Source organism: Leptopilina heterotoma, unplaced genomic scaffold (assembly GCF_015476425.1).
Source record: "Leptopilina heterotoma isolate Lh14 unplaced genomic scaffold, ASM1547642v1 Lhet_80, whole genome shotgun sequence".
NCBI classification, from domain to species: domain Eukaryota; kingdom Metazoa; phylum Arthropoda; class Insecta; order Hymenoptera; family Figitidae; genus Leptopilina; species Leptopilina heterotoma.
The window spans coordinates 249,965-266,132 of NW_025111181.1; the positions used below are offsets into that span (position 1 = coordinate 249,965).

At 26.3% G+C, this 16,168-nt stretch overlaps 2 protein-coding genes across 6 annotated transcripts; one reads left to right on the top strand and one right to left on the bottom strand.

Moving 5' to 3' along the window:
- Positions 1-43: 43 nt before the first annotated feature.
- LOC122511126 (F-box/LRR-repeat protein 16) lies at positions 44-13,796 on the top strand. Of its 3 annotated transcripts, none has more exons than XM_043626191.1 (9): positions 44-437; positions 620-1,701; positions 6,151-6,288; positions 6,486-6,856; positions 8,362-8,655; positions 8,834-9,125; positions 9,450-9,645; positions 11,081-11,229; positions 11,512-13,796. In XM_043626191.1, exons 4-9 carry the CDS (start codon positions 6,506-6,508, stop codon positions 11,658-11,660), a joined length of 1,431 nt encoding a protein of 476 aa, XP_043482126.1. In that variant the 5' UTR covers positions 44-437; positions 620-1,701; positions 6,151-6,288; positions 6,486-6,505; the 3' UTR covers positions 11,661-13,796. The 3 variants fall into 3 exon arrangements, with proteins under 3 accessions (XP_043482126.1, XP_043482125.1, XP_043482124.1); XM_043626190.1 differs by lacking the exon at positions 6,151-6,288 and having other exon boundaries at positions 620-944; positions 1,336-1,701; XM_043626189.1 differs by lacking the exon at positions 6,151-6,288 and having other exon boundaries at positions 620-932; positions 1,336-1,701.
- LOC122511128 (DNA-directed RNA polymerase III subunit RPC8) lies at positions 13,790-16,085 on the bottom strand. 3 transcript variants are annotated; one of them, XR_006302490.1, is made up of 7 exons: positions 15,849-16,085; positions 15,577-15,760; positions 15,347-15,487; positions 15,117-15,181; positions 14,948-15,005; positions 14,337-14,440; positions 13,790-14,096 (listed from the first exon to the last, which is right to left on the bottom strand). XR_006302490.1 is itself a non-coding variant. In XM_043626193.1 (6 exons), exons 1-5 carry the CDS (start codon positions 15,957-15,959, stop codon positions 14,952-14,954), a joined length of 555 nt encoding a protein of 184 aa, XP_043482128.1. In that variant the 5' UTR covers positions 15,960-16,085; the 3' UTR covers positions 13,790-14,096; positions 14,948-14,951. The 3 variants fall into 3 exon arrangements, 1 of the variants encoding a protein (XP_043482128.1); XR_006302489.1 differs by having other exon boundaries at positions 14,588-15,005; XM_043626193.1 differs by lacking the exon at positions 14,337-14,440.
- Between the last annotated feature and the right edge of the window lie 83 nt (positions 16,086-16,168).

Consider the following 16,168-nt stretch of genomic DNA (forward strand, 5'->3'; position numbering starts at 1 on the left):
TTCAGGAGAAAAAAAAAATGTTTATTTTTATCAAGGAAGCACTTTTTCAAATTTAAAAGTACTTTTTTATTTTGAAAGGACTATTAAAAGGATTATTTTAGAAGAACTATCATTTTAAAAGGACTATTTTCGAAGAACTATCATTTTGAAAGGAGTATTATTTTAAAAGGACTATTATTTTACAAGGACTTTATCAATATTTAAATCGACTTTTTCATTCTGAAACGACTTTTTCATTTCGAAAGGATTTCCTCCCGAGAAGGAATTTATTTCAAAAGTAAAGAATATATATTGAAAGAGAAAAAAAGATCAGAGAGAGAAGAAATTAACGCGAACCCTTCAACATAGTAGCTTAGTGTCAACGGCCTGTAACTGTTTGGTCATCATTGAAGCAAAGAATAAAGGGAATATTTATAGCCGCACAGACAGATTGTAACGTGAGTAATTTGGTGTAAAGTTTTATGAGTTTGATATAATTTATATTTCAAACTAAAAAAAAAAGAAATAAAATACAGATTTTAATTTAAGGGGAATATTTTTTTTTTCTAATTTAAAGAAGGAAATAAAATAATTTTTTTTTCCCACAGAAAAAATGAATATGTGTGTGTTTTTTGTCAAGGGTCAGACTGGTGTAAAGTGGTTCGCCTGCGGTTAGAAGTCAAAATGAATCGAGTGGCCTAGGAGATGGCGAGTTTGCGCGCATGTTTTAATAGTTGGGGTGCCTTAAATCTACCCAACGCTCGCTCTAGAAACCACTGGCTTGTCAATAGTGGGGGGTAGCCGAACAAGTTCAGTGCAAATATCGATTCAGTCTCGCGCAAACCACCCCCGAGCTCTATTGTCGAGCCACGGTTTATAACAAGAGTTTATACCTCGACGCCGAGCCGCGCAACTCCCTTGTTTTTATGAATCTCGACGCTTCACACCTTCATGTAAACACACAAGTATCCTTTTTGAACACTTTGAAATTTGACATAGAAAAGAAAAAAAGAAAAAATTTCATAAATCTACAATTACTTGAACATAATCCAGACAAAATAGAACTAAACTATATTGATTCGCTCTGAAAAAAAGAGGTCAAAATTCACTGTTAGTGCCAGTGCAACCGGTTAACATTTTTCCAAATTATCCATAAAAAATTCTTCTATTAAAAATAATTTTTTTCAGACTTGATAAATTTATTTATTTATTTATTCAATCAATATTTATAACGAAAATTTGAAATTGCAGAGGAAAGTTGTTTTCTATTTTCGGAGTCAAAAAAAAAACATTTGAGAGTGAATTTTCAATATAGTTTAAATCTGTATTATAAATTATAAATTTCGGGTTGGATAGAAAAAGGAAGAAAGGAATAGAAAAGTGTGTTCATCGAGGGAAATCGATGGGCGCCTATCGCTGGGCGGAATCTGGTTTCCTTGAATATGAACATTCGTCATCAGGAGTGAAGTCAAACGAAAAACGTCAAGAACCGCGGTGCTCGGTGTGAATTATGAGGAGTGTTTTCGATTTCCTCGAGGTAAACGCTCATGGCAACTCTTGACTGTAGAGTGAAGTAACACTCTCGGGGTGGGAAAAGATAAGAAACGAGAGACAAAGGAGTTGAGATGTCGTCGATATCTGCGCAAGGAGTCGTTGAAAGAGCCAGCGCTGAGCTGACGAAGAGGATCAACGGCTTAGGACTTCGAGCATCTAAACATCATGGTTTGTATATTTTCTTCTCTTGACTATCTCTCTCTCTCACTCTCCCTCTTTTTATCATTTACAGACTCTCTTTCTCTCTCTCTCTCTCTCTCTCTGCAGTGCGAGGATTAAATAAAGTGTCGTACACTGTAGAAATTTTTTTATAGCCATAAACGATTTTTTTCTTCTTTTTTATTTGCTATTATTGATTTTGAATAATCCACTTGAGTGGAAGATGAAAGTGTGCAAAATTTTCAAAAATGCTCGTAGTTAAAAACAGTTACAAACGAACGAAGAAGAAGTTACATTTTTATACCTAAAACAAGATTTTCTTCTTTTTAGAAAAAAAAGAAAACTTCTTTTTTTCAAAATATAGATTATAATCTAAAATTCCATTTCAAAATGAAGTTCTATTTCAGAATCAGAAAAAATACTTTCTAAACGAGGTACTGAATTTTATTTAATAATTTTTTGGATACAATTTTAAAAATATTGAAACGTTCCTAAAAAATTCTTATTTGATTACGTGGCTAGAAAGAATGAATGATTGTCGATAATTTCTTTCTTCGACTATTTTTCTTTACACTTCAATTTCTTAGCAAATTTTTCTAAAATTAAGGAAAGAGAGAATATTAGAAATGTTTTGTCAAAAACGGAAATTTTGCAGAAATTCAAATAAAGATTCGAACGTTCGAATAAACAAGAATTTTTTTTTCTATTCTTCGTTAGAATTTGAATTTTTTAGAAATTATTTTTTTGTTAATTTACAAAATTCCTTTCTATGAATGTTATTATTTTTTTTAAAATTTTATTCTAGTAATTTTTGAAAATATTTGAATAGAGAACAAAATAGTCGTTTGTTTGAAAGTCGTTTTTTTTTGAAAATATTTAAATAGAAAAAAAATATTCGTTCATTTGAACGATCAAAACAAATAATTCAAATCCGGAATTAAAATTTTCATAAATAGAAATTATAAAAAAATACAAGATTTTTCTAATTCGTTGATAATGGGAAAAATTGCAAGCAAATTTCTAATGGGAATTTCTTTTGTTATATCGAAATTAAAAATCGAAAGAAAACGAAAAAAAAGAGAAATTATTGAAAATCACTGTCGAAAAAAGAAGAGATTTTCAAGTTTATTAAATTAGCAAATTAGATTAATGCATATTATTCGTGATTGAAACTTAAGGGAAGATTGAAGGTCTGCATTGATAATTAAAAAAGAAAAAATTCTAAGAGCCACTATTGTTCGAGAGCTTTTATTCAATCAATAGAAAAACATGAACCAGTATTTTAGTGCAAATTTGACATTAAAAAATCGATTTTTTTCAGGATTTAAATTTTAAATATAGACAGAAGGCAGAATTTTAATGGGTCGATTTAAAGCTGCGTCTCTTGAATTTCAATCAGATGGTGCAATCGACCCTTGTCATGGGCCATATACTGTGTAGTTAATAGCGCAGCGGCAATGCAGTATTGCAATTCAATGACCTTTTTTCAAAAACAAAAAAAAAATATATAACAAAATTGTTTTCAATGATTAAAATTCCATTTCAATGAAATATTAAAATACTGTGTGAAAGGGTTGGGAAAAAGGAATTTTTTTAGGTTTATCGACGTTACAATTATTACTCATATTCTCGAGTTCAAGGAAATAGAACATTGAGAAATGTAAATTACATGCTACCTTTAATACCTAGAAAAATTGTTTATTATATTCTTGCACGTTTTGTCCCTAAAATAATGAATAATTCATGAATTATGTTTAATTTTATTTTTTTTATTATTATTTAGTGAAAATAATTTTTTTAATGAATTTTAAAGTCAGAATTTAACGAATGTCTTCGTTTTTATTTTCCTTACAATATTAAAACATTGTAAGAAAAATAAAAACGAAGACATTTGAAGAAGGAAAACAATTTTTTATATTATAAAACGAAATTAAATAAATTAATAAAACTTGACGAAAAAAAATAATTCAAACAATTTTTTTATCATTTAATGAATTAATTTTTTTATTATTTAAGGAAAACAATTTTTTTTTATTATTCAACGAAGACAATTTTTCTATTATTTAACGGAAACAATTTTGTTTTATTATTTAATTAAGGACAATTTTTTATTATTATTTTCTTATTTTTATATTAGTTAGTTTTACGTCCATCCAATAATAAATTTATGTAGAAATTATTTTTTGACCATTCTTGGATGAGGTTGGAAAAATAATTTCTACATAAATTTCTTCATTTTCTATAAAAATAAATAAAAACGAATGGAATCGGCCAAGAAAAACAATTTTTTTTATTTTAAGGAAACAATGTTTCATTATTATTTAGCGAAATCAATTTTTTGAAATGAATTTTAAAGGCAAAATTTAACGAATTTTCAGGAAAATAAAAACAAATACATTTAGATAAAGAAAGAAATTGTTTTTATTATTTAACAACATTAGAAAAATTAATAAAACTTAACGAAAAAAAAATTATACGATTTTTTTTATTATTTAACGAAAGCAATTTTTATTATTATTTAGCGAAAACAATTTCTTTTTATTATTCAACGGAATCAATTTTATTTTATTATTTAATAATTGACAACTTTTTACTATTATATTCTTATTTTTCTATAAAAATAAACAAAAACGAATACAATCGGACAAGGAAAACATTATTTCTTATTATTTAATAAAATCAATTTTTTTTTGGAAAATTTTATTGAACGAAAAAAATTTTGTTTTATTTAATGAAAAACAATTTTTTTATTATATAACAGAAAAAATTTTTATTATTATTTAGCGAAAGCAATTTTTTAAATGAATTTTAAGGGCAAAATTTAACGAATTTGAAGGAAATATTTAATGAAAACAATATTATTTAACAAAAATTCTGTTCAACGAAAACAATTTTGTTTTATTTAATAAAAAGCAATTTTTTTATTTTTTCATTTTTTTATTAAATTATTATATTCCTTGTATTATTAAATAAAAAATATGCCCAGGAGAAATCAAGAGAGAGAGAGAGAGAGACTGCAGTTGGGATTATAATTTAAAATTCTCATACCCACTCTATTGATAAAAATTAATTTGAATTTAAAATTTAAATTCATCCCACAGGTAGTAATACAATATGCGATTACAATAGAAATATTCTTATAGAATTTTTTTTCACTCATCACCTTAACGAGTATATAATTTATTATTTTTTCCTTCTTCTTCTTCTTTTTAATTTGAAAATGTCGATTTAATTTTAGAATTTAATTACAGGCCGTAATTTTTTTTATTACTTTGCGGATTGGTAACGCCAATTTCTTCCCGTAACAAGATTGGACTTCCGAATAAACCGTTTATTTGAAAGCGGAAATAAATCCGGTCAGGGATAATTGAGGGAGTCGACAAATCCTGGATTTCAGCCAGCAGGTGGAAATACGTTCAATTTCTCACAGCAAAATTCTATTTCAATATTTATATTTCTCTCTTAAAAGAAGAGAGAACAAATATATAATTAGCTTGAGAATTGAAAATTTTGATGGAGAATTCAATTTTTATATTTTTGGAAAAAATTTTGTTGCTCTATAAGTCGTGATTTTGAATTTAGGTCTTGGCACTATGTTATCAGATCGACTGTAAGGAAAGGCGTAATTAATTATTATTAGAGCGCAAAGTCTGCACCTAATTCTTGACTTCGTCTTTAATTCAAGAAACTCGTTGAATTTTTTTTTTATTCAGTTAGTTTTATTTCGTTTGCTCTATTTTTTCATTTCTTTCGATTTTTTTACATATTATGTAATTTTATTTCTTTATTCGAATTTGTATTTTAATAAATTATTTTCCGAGAAGCTAAGTGAAATTGATTTACCGGTGGCTTTCTTTATTAAATTTGTTGTTTGTTTGTTTGCTAAGCCGCAGTCAGATCGATATATAGAAAGGTTTTCAATTATTTTGGACATGTATATACATATATCGTAACTGTGAATTGTCTTTCAATTTTATTTTTGATCTTGTTTGTTGGAGGATTCAAATGCGCTGTTCGCACTACTTCCTCCAAGGCTAGATAACTAGCTTGAATAGAATCCAGCCAGGAAAAAATTTTGGCAAAATGCCGAGTAGAAAGCCCACTGATAAAATCAGCAGGAATTTCGGACTATTTCGTCACGTTGTTTTAATCAATTGTTTCGCAACATGAACAATTAATTTCGAAATCTCTAAATTAAATCAGTTTTTTGTCAAGAGAAAAAAATGCAATTTATTTAGAAAAATGGGATTTATTTTTCAAAAAAAAAAAAAAAAAAAAAAAAAAAAAAAAAATGCTTTCATCTTCAATCTTCTCTGAACTAATGAATCACAAATTGAAAGCTTCTCCATTTCATTATTTAAAAAAAAATATATCACAAACAAACTTCAATAGTTCATTAAAACAAATTGCTCTTGCATTTTAATGAAAAAGAAACTGAAAATCAATTTTATTTCACAGAGATAATGATGACAATTAAAACTTGAAAATCGAATAAAACTATAGAGCAAAAGACAACAAAAGGTGAAATTATTTTCCTTTGGAATTAACTCTTCGCTTTTAACACAAAAAAGAATTCTCCGGCAGTTTAAAAGAAAGGTTTGATAATTCGAATTTCGAAATATGCACAATATTTAAAGTATCGAAAAAATTGAATTTTGCAAAAAATATAAAAACACGATTTTCTCTCTAAATTAGTTTGAATTTTTCTTCTTTCTTTTTTTTTGATTTTTTTTTCTTAAACTAGAATAAATAAATAATATTTGTAATAATTTTTTTCTATTTTTGAATTGTAGGTGGTGGAAAGACAAGTGTCATGGAACGTGTAACGAATGTATTTTGTGGAGGAGGAGCCGTTGCTTATACGAGTCTACAAAGTGCAAATAATGCGAATACAACGCCAGAAAAACCCAGCAGAAGTGTTCCAATACCTGTGAATAGTACAAGTAATATGGGAAATAATAAAGCATTAACAAACAATCGAATTGAATCGGCTTCCAATCGTATGAGAATAACGAGAAATCGAGGAAAAAATGTTCCACTTGCAGGAGGAGGCACTGGAGGGTATACACCACCATGCACATGGGAACAACTTATACAAGACGATCATTTTTTGAGTCGATTTTTTCTATATTTCAATGCAACTGAAAGAAGAATTCTAGCACAGGTAACAATTTTTTTCCCCACTAAATTTTTATTTTAACTATAAATTGAAAATTGTTTTTATATTTTCATAATACACGAGAGAGTATTTTTTTACACTAATACTGTATTTAAATAATTTATTGAATACTGTATGAAGATGATTAAATACTGAATTTAAGTAATTGAATACTAAATGTAGATGATTAAATACTGCATTTATTATTTATGATTATTTATTTATTATTTACTGTATTTAAATTATTATTAAATTAGCATAACTACACGCGTGCCCAAAATTTTGAAGCCCATTGTTACTTACAAAAACTTTCTATTTTAAAATTTAATACAAATTTATTATTTTTTAAAAAATATAATTTTTTGAAATAAGATTATATTTTCAATTATAATTAAAAAATACGATTATATTTCAAAACAATTTTTAAAAGTAGATATGTAATAAAATTAAATTCTTTCAAGTATAAAATTTATTTCAATGAAATTTGACAAAACAATTTAATTATTCAAATAAAAATTTTTTTGTAAAATTTAATTATTTTTCTAATTTTTAGTTACAATTCTTCAAAATATATAATCATATTTAAAAATAATTTTTCAAAGTGAGAAAATAAAATTCCTTGAAATATAAAATTTATTTTAATGCAATTTGAGAAACTTTCCTATTTTTTCAATTTTTTAAATTTATTTTCCGGAATTCAATTATTTTCAAAAAAATGTTAATTACAATTTATAAAAAACCTAACTTCAGAATTTTTAAATAAAATTTTTCAATTTTCATTAATTTTTGTTTAATAAATATTTAAATACTTATTTTTATTTATTTGTCCAGCAGGAATTAAAATTTTAAAATACTTTCAATAACCTTTAGGAATTTGATTAAAATTAGAATTGCAATTCTTCCAAATCTTCAAATATTTTCTGAAATTTTAACTGAAATTCTATTTGAAATCAATTCTTATAAAAAAGTTCTACGAGAATTCAAATTTTTAAATACAAAAATATGTGATAAAATAATTGATTATTTCGCAAAATTGCAACGGATTTTTTTTTTCAATTTGAGAAAAAAATTATGAATTTTTTATAGACTATTTAAAATTTTCAAGAATTCGATTTTTTTTAATACTTTGGATAAAATTACCATACTTTACTTATTTTCGTGTCCTATAAATATCTTGTCATTGTTACAATTCTAAGGGAATTAATTTCACTAAAACACTAATTACTCTATTTAGAAATTAATTATTTATCAAACTTTTGATATGAGAATTTTATCTGGTAAACAATTTGGAATCAAAAAGCCCTAAATTCACGTTAGGACAGAATATCTCGATTTATTATAATATAATTAATTATGTTAATGCATTTACGGTATTTAGTATTTAAATACTTAATTATTTAATTTTTTTAATTATTTAAATAATTCATTTATTAGTGAAGTTAGTATTTTTTATTTATTAATTTATTAGTGTCAAAAAGTTCAATTTCAATGAATTAAAAAATTTTTTCCAGGTGTGCACTCGATGGCGGGATGTTTTGTACGCGAGACCAAGACTTTGGGCAGGATTGGTACCAGTCGTAAGGTGTCGGGAAGCCCGGGCAATGGCTTCAAGTTCGCGTGCTCGACTTTACGCATCTTTAGTTAGAAGAGGCTTCCATTCCCTTGTTTTATTAGGAGCATCGGACGAGGATATTCCAGAATTAACGCACGGTTTTCCTTTAGCACAAAGACACGTTCATTCGTTATCATTAAGATGTTGTGCAGTCACCGACAGGGGTTTAGAAGCTCTTCTCGATCATTTACAGGTGAAAATTTTTAAATGTATTTCAAGAAAGAAAATAAAGAATTTTTTTCTAATTTTTCTAATTCTAATCATTATGGTCGGAAAATAATTATTTTCTGGTCGGTAATGATTTTGGGAAAATTTGAAATATTAATTTTGTAATTAATTTATTTGAGTTTTGTATTTAAATTTAATTTCAGGCATTGTTTGAATTGGAACTGGCCGGATGTAATGAAATAACAGAAGCCGGTCTCTGGGCTTGTTTAACGCCGAGGATAGTTTCATTATCACTGTCTGATTGCATTAATGTAGCTGATGAAGCTGTCGGTGCTGTGGCACAACTTCTACCAAGCCTTTATGAATTTTCCCTTCAAGCTTATCACGTAACAGACGCTGCACTCGGTTATTTCAGCGCCAAGCAAAGCACCTCTTTAAATATTCTAAGGCTTCAAAGTTGCTGGGAACTTACTAATCACGGTGTCGTTAATATCGGTAAACATTTCTTTTCTCTCTAAAAATTTCTAAACTTCCAAAACTCAAAATTTCCAATTTAATGAAAAATTCAATTAAGTATTTATAAATTATTTTAAAAAAAATATTTTTCAAAAATATTCTTTTAGAAAAATTTATGAAATTTAATTAAATTAATTTAACTTCTGAGCGTAATTTAATTAAATAGGGAGCGTTGAAAAATGATGTCACCCAGTTTATTTTTTAGTTCTTTCCTTTTCTCTCCCCTATACCCTTTCGAAAATGTGTCATCATTTATGCGAAATGTGTTTCTCATTAAAATGGAAAATTTCTTTTTTATTCCAGTGCATTCGTTGCCAAACTTGACTGTTCTGTCACTTTCGGGATGTAGCAAGGTAACGGATGATGGAGTTGAATTAATAGCGGAAAACTTGCCAAGACTTCGTTCGCTAGATTTGAGTTGGTGTTCGAGAATTACTGACGCAGCTTTAGAGTACATTGCCTGTGACTTAAATCACTTGGAGGAACTCACACTGGACAGGTAATATTTGCAAAAATTTATTATCTATTTAAGCGGACTCTCGTTTACAGAGACAAGACGGAAATTATTGTTTCATGTGCGAAATACAAAACGAAGATTTACTTTCTTCTTTTCAAAAATGTAAATAAACGAGAAAGAAATAGAAATTGAAAGTAAAAACAAAGAGAAAACGAAAGTAGGAGAATAAAAATAGGAAATAAATAAGAAAAAAATATGAAAGAAAATAAGAAAAGTGAAAATAAAGGAGTGAAAAATGAGAATAAGAAAATAAAAATAGAATATGGAAATGAAAGTAAAGGAATAATATACTAAAAATAAAATAAAATGAAAATAGAAGAACAAAGAAATGAAAGTAAGAAAATAAAAGAACAAAAGAACAAAAGAATGAAAATAAAATTAAAATAATAAAGAAAATAAAAGAATCAAAAAATGAAAATAAAATAAAAGAAAAAAAACTGAAAAAGAATGAAAAGAAAAAAAATGGAAAAATTAGAACGAAGATAATGAAAATTAAGAAAGGAAAAACTTATTTCCCCGATAATTTAATTATCGATACCTTCTCATAATATAATTTTCGAGTAAAAACTCGTTCGATAATTTTTATTCTAAATCGACATATATATATTTTTTTGAATAATCAAATTAATACTTGAAAAATGAATTTTGTAAACTTCCGGCTACTTTTTGTTTGTGACGATCAACACATTAGTGGAAAAAGAAAAATATATTGCCAAGTATTTCTATTTAAGGATATATGTGTTGCACAATGTGTAAATTGTTGCTCACGAGAAATAGTGTAATTCGTCGAAGCCAATTGAGTCTATGCCACGTTAGTAAACGCATGAAATTAAATTAACTTTTCACACCCATCGTGTGTAAATTGTGTGTTGAGAATCTCGTTAGTTGAATTTACAATTCCACTTTGTGTAAAATGTGTTAAGAGATATTTTAAAAGCAAAATGTGATCTAAAACAAAAAAATTAAATTCGTTTTCCGTAAAATTTACATTTGACATTTTTGTTTGTATAGATTCAAAATTGGAAACATAAGAAAATTCAGTCAGAAAATTAAAAACTGAAAATATAAGAATACGAAAATAAAATAATAAATAAATTAAATGAAAATAAATAAAGAATAAAGGAAATGAATAAAGGAATGAAAATAAAAAAAAATGAAAATATAAAATATTATAATTTTATTATTCATAATTATATTTTAATTTGTTTTCTTTAAAATATTTGCAAGGATTTTTCTAATTTTCAGAAGAATATTTTTTGTATTCTATTTTTTTTGTATTGTCGAAATGCTTCTATTGTTTTTCGTTATTGTTAAAGAAAAGCTTGAATACAAAGAAAGTTGTAAACATTTTTGCAATATAAGCAAAAATGATTTTTTTGCGCCTTTTAAAGTTGTGCTAAAATAAATTTTTTCGCAGGTGCGTTCATGTGACGGATATTGGCGTCGGATATATTTCAACAATGGGTTCTTTAAGTGCATTGTTCTTGAGATGGTGTTCTCAGCTTAGAGACTTTGGTCTTCAACATTTGTGCGGAATGCGATCCCTTCAAGTTCTCTCTGTTGCTGGTGAGCACGAAATTCGCAAAAAAATATTAACTTTTTTTTAAATTCACTCTCGTCTATTTTAAATAATATAGACAAATTTCATAAATATTTTAAATAAAACTAGAAAATATCAACCCGTTTAAATAATATACAATTTTTTTTTAAAACTGATGAAAAAAAAGAAAGAAATTCTAATTGTCAAAAAGAAGGAATTAAGTTAATTACGTTAATAAAAACTAAAAAGTGAAAATAAATTAATTTGAAGTTCATTATAATTTAAAAAAAAAATGAATTCTTTTTCAGGATGTCCACTGTTATCAAGTAGCGGTTTATCAAGTCTAATTCAATTAAGGCATCTCCACGAATTAGAACTGACAAATTGTCCCGGAACATCAAGAGAACTTTTCGATTACTTGCGAGAACATTTGCCCCGTTGTTTGATAATCGAGTAAGTAACATATAAATGAACCTGAACTGAAGAAAAGACTTTGACATTGCGTTTATTTATTTAAAAAAATCGTCTCTAAAAAGAGTCTTCGTTTGGAAATTAAAATAAAAAGAAAAGTACAAAAAGCTTCAAAACAAATATTAACTTTTAACAATTAGAGAAAATGACTTGCAGTGACCGATTTAAAAAAAACAAACGTCCACACGAGAAATCCAATAAAAAAGAAACTATTCAATATAAAAATAAATAAATTTAGCTTTTGACAGTGTGAAACAACACGATTTTAAACGTAGTTGATAGTTATTTTTCACGAACGTGCAATTATTATAATTTTTTAATTCTATCGTATCTTATTTCAATTTATTATTATTATTATTATTATAGAATTTATCTCGTGTGCTCCCAAATATTAAAAATAACTATTGGAAATTCGTAAAAGAAAATTCAATGTAGTGAATTTATTTAATAAAAAAAATAATTTATTGAATTCAGTTGAATTCAACATTTAATTTAATTTAATTTAATTGTTGAGAACTTATGGTGAAAATTTAATCCAACTTATTGGAAAATCATCAATAGAAAATAATTATTGTGCAGTGATTACCACTATTTAGAACTGTGATAAATCTAGTTTTTTTTTTCATTTTTATTCGATTTTATTTCTTGAATATTGTTTATTATTAGTTTATTTAATTTTTGTTGTAAACTGATGCTCATCCCTCCATTATGTCATTTAATCATGCTAGTCAAGTAGCTTGTTTGTGAGGGGCAATCTAGGAACATAATACCGAGAGAAAGAGAAAGAAGAAAAAAAAAGAAACACATTCCAAAGCATGTTAAATATAATCTTGTAAAGCGGTCTTTGTTTTTACCGACAGTTTGAACTTCACGATTGTTAAATAGATAATAGAGTGAATCTAACAATAAATATTTTGTTGCCTGCGGTTTTCATATATTTGTACAAATTTTTGAATGACGTTCTGTACCAAATTTATACATAATATACATAAATATATAATTAAGCTTAATTTTAGAGGGAAAAAAAATAAATAAATAGTCGCACTTAAGTACGGTAAAAATAAGGACCGCGCAAATAATCCTAGATGTTTTACAAAATGGTCGATCTGACAATACACGACTTGTATTCAAAAAAAAAAAAAAAGTGACTCAAGATTGATGTTTATTAATAATTGCATTTGTCATTTTAGATATGTAAATTCATAATCGTATATGGGAATTCAAAATTTACTTCACATTTAAGTTGTTGAATTTCAACCGGAAATTAAAAAATCCTTTTTTTAAATATCGCTTTAATAATTTTTCTTTTTTCGGAAAAGAGTTATTCAATAAAAATAAAATTTGAATTCCCATGAAATTAAGGTAGTTTTGTTATTCGACAGTCTAAAAAAATAAGAAATGATTTTAAAGAATATTAAATACATAAACTTTAAAATCTTTTTCTATTTTCAAAAAGAAAATTTTTTTATTACAAACTACCTTACATTTTTATCTTCTTAGTGTTCTGTAATCTTAAGGTACTCCCGTACTAAGTTTTTTCCACTATATCATTCTAGGCGTTAGCAAAAAAAAAAAACACGCGAGATTATAATATCCGATAAATTATTTTACGTGTGAAAGTTGTTGATTTAAAAGAAAGATAAAAAAAATCATAAAATCGATGAATATTTTAAATATTAAAAAAAAGAAGTATTTTGTTGCAAAACGTTTTGTCATATATTCTAAAAAGAGACTTGACATTCAGAATAAATCGATAAAAAAAAAGAAAATGAGAGACTATCGTCGTCAAATTTCATGGAGAGAAAATCTTGACTTTGATGTATAGTCAAACGGTGTTCGGGCGCGTGATTGCAATTTTCGAGGGTTGACAAAAAAAAGAAAGGAAAAAAAAACAATATCCTTTGTAAATATTGTACAAAACATTGCCGAACACTTTTCGTTTAATGATATAATAATAAAAGAAAAAAACAAAGAGTAAAACAAATGTTACGCCCGTGTACACATCGTTTTCACTGTACGGGATATCATGCCGCATTGTGACTCAATTTCGAAGAGTAATTTAGTTTTAAGAGCGAGCAGATATAAGACAGAAATACGTAAGAAATAAAGAAGTGATTAATGATTTATTTCGAATTTATTTAAAACCTGTTCATTCTCCCATCGTTGGAGTTGAAAAAATAGGAAAAAGTTTGAAGAATATCAATAAAAAATTGATTTTACTTTTTTGATTTTTAAAAATTGTTTTCCAATTTCTAAATTTTTTTACATTTTATGAAAGGATCTCCTTGGTATCCTGAATGACAAGTACAGATAGGAATGTGATTTTTCACTTGACAGATTGCATTTGTTGCACAGGTGTTAATGCAAGCATTGATACATTTATTGTTAATGCATGTCAAGTAGGCTGCGCACTCACTATTTGCTATTGAAAACAAAAAAACAATTATTAATAAATTATTTTTTTAAAAGGTTACATATCCAGTCTACTTAATTTGAAATTTTTATTATAATGAAAAATAAAATCATTTATAACAACAAATCAAATACAAGAAAATTGAAATTTCTCTAGGATTGGGAACAAAAGCAAAGCTTATTTCGTTTAATAAAAAAGTGGAAATAAAAATAAAAAATTTTAATTAATTCAATTAAAAAATTAACGTACCATTACAATTTTTTGGTGGACTTATGGCAAAGGAATCGTTACAAAAACTAAAAAACAATACTAACAAGAAAATTGTTGAGTACTTCATTGCCATCTTTTGAATTCTGCAATTTATACCAATTGTTTTAATAAGAAATAATTGTTTATGAATTGTTTAAATTAAATGTAAAATTAATTAAGTTTATTTGAAGAACTAATTATTTCGTTTATATAACGAATATTTACTAAAAACAGTAAAAACTAAAATTTACCTTTTCTTTGGATTATTGCAACGTTAAGAACGTAATGTTGAATTTTTGTTAATAAACTATTTGCAAACGTTTACTGAAAACTTCACACACCTATTTAACTTATTGGAAAATTTATTAAAACTAGTTTTGAAGTGTTTTCGACTTCGAAAGAAAAACAAGTTTTTTTCCTTGGGATATTTTTACGACGTCAAAATAATGTCGATATTATCTATTATTTTATTTATTTTCTCTCCCTCTCTACCTCTTAGTTATTTACCGTAATACTATACAATTTAAAATATAAAATGCAAAGTAAATAAATTAAAATCCTTAAATATAAGGACGTAATTAATAATTTATTAGAAATTCTTTTTTAAAAACCTGATCAAGTGTTTTCCCACCAAGTGAGACAGCCTAGTCCTGGTTCATCGATAGCTCCCTGTAAAAAAGAAAATTTCGAATTATTCGTTTTAGCAAATATTTACAAATTGCATAACTATTTTTTATTTAGAAGAAGAAAAAAAGGAGGAAGAAAAATGAATTTACAAACCATTAAGGTATACGGTGAAGTTTCCTTGAAGACTTCACTAAAAACTCTGAATCGAATAATTTCATCTGTAAAAATGTTAATTTAAATCAATACAATGATTTAAGAATTTTAATATAATTATAATTGATATAATTATAATTAATAATACACTATTCGGGCTTAATTCATTAAGTTAATTTTGAAAAGAATATTATTTTCAAATACTGAGTAAAATAAAAAATTTCATTTACGTTCGTCCATAAATAAATCGTGCTTATCTCCTCCTTCAACTTCATATTCCCAAACCCAGACGCGTTCAGTTTCGTCAAATCGTGATGGATGCTGTAATTTATTCGGTGGGATGATAATATCCTCGAAAAATCCCAGAGTCACTGAAATATTTCATTTTTGCCATTAGAGTAATCGTACATTCAATTTCTTTTAAAAGAACTTTTACAGTTAATTTATTTTTAAAAAATACCATGCACTCCGTCTATGCTGCAATTTCGAATTTTTCCAATCAATATTTCCTCCATAAATGGTCGAAACACTATAAAACGAAAGGTGACTGTTGTGTGAGACGAACCATCTCCTGGAAAAACGTAGGATTCCTCTATCTTCTCGATATCGTGTAAAGCAATACAGAGGCCTACGTTAGGAAAAACCTGAAAAATATAAAAAGAAAATAAATAAATAAAAATTATAATAATAATAAAATGAATAAAATAAATATAAAAAAAATATTTTACGTACCTTGTTAGCAAGTTTTCTATTTAATTCATCAGTGACGGAATCATTCAATTTTTTCTTAAAATTCCACGGTGGAATTTTAACAGTATCTTTAAACTCGGTAAGAACAAACATAATTGTATTATTTAATATTAAAAGTGATAAATTTCGATCACATTCTTTTTGTCAATAAACGGCAAAAACACGTGCAATCGCATTGTATTTTTTTTTTTTACTTTTTTGAGGTTATGTTACAATGTTGACATCTTAGTTCGCGCAAGCGCATTTCAATTTTCAATAATACGCATGCCTTGAATGTAATATTTTTATTGGCAGTTATTAGC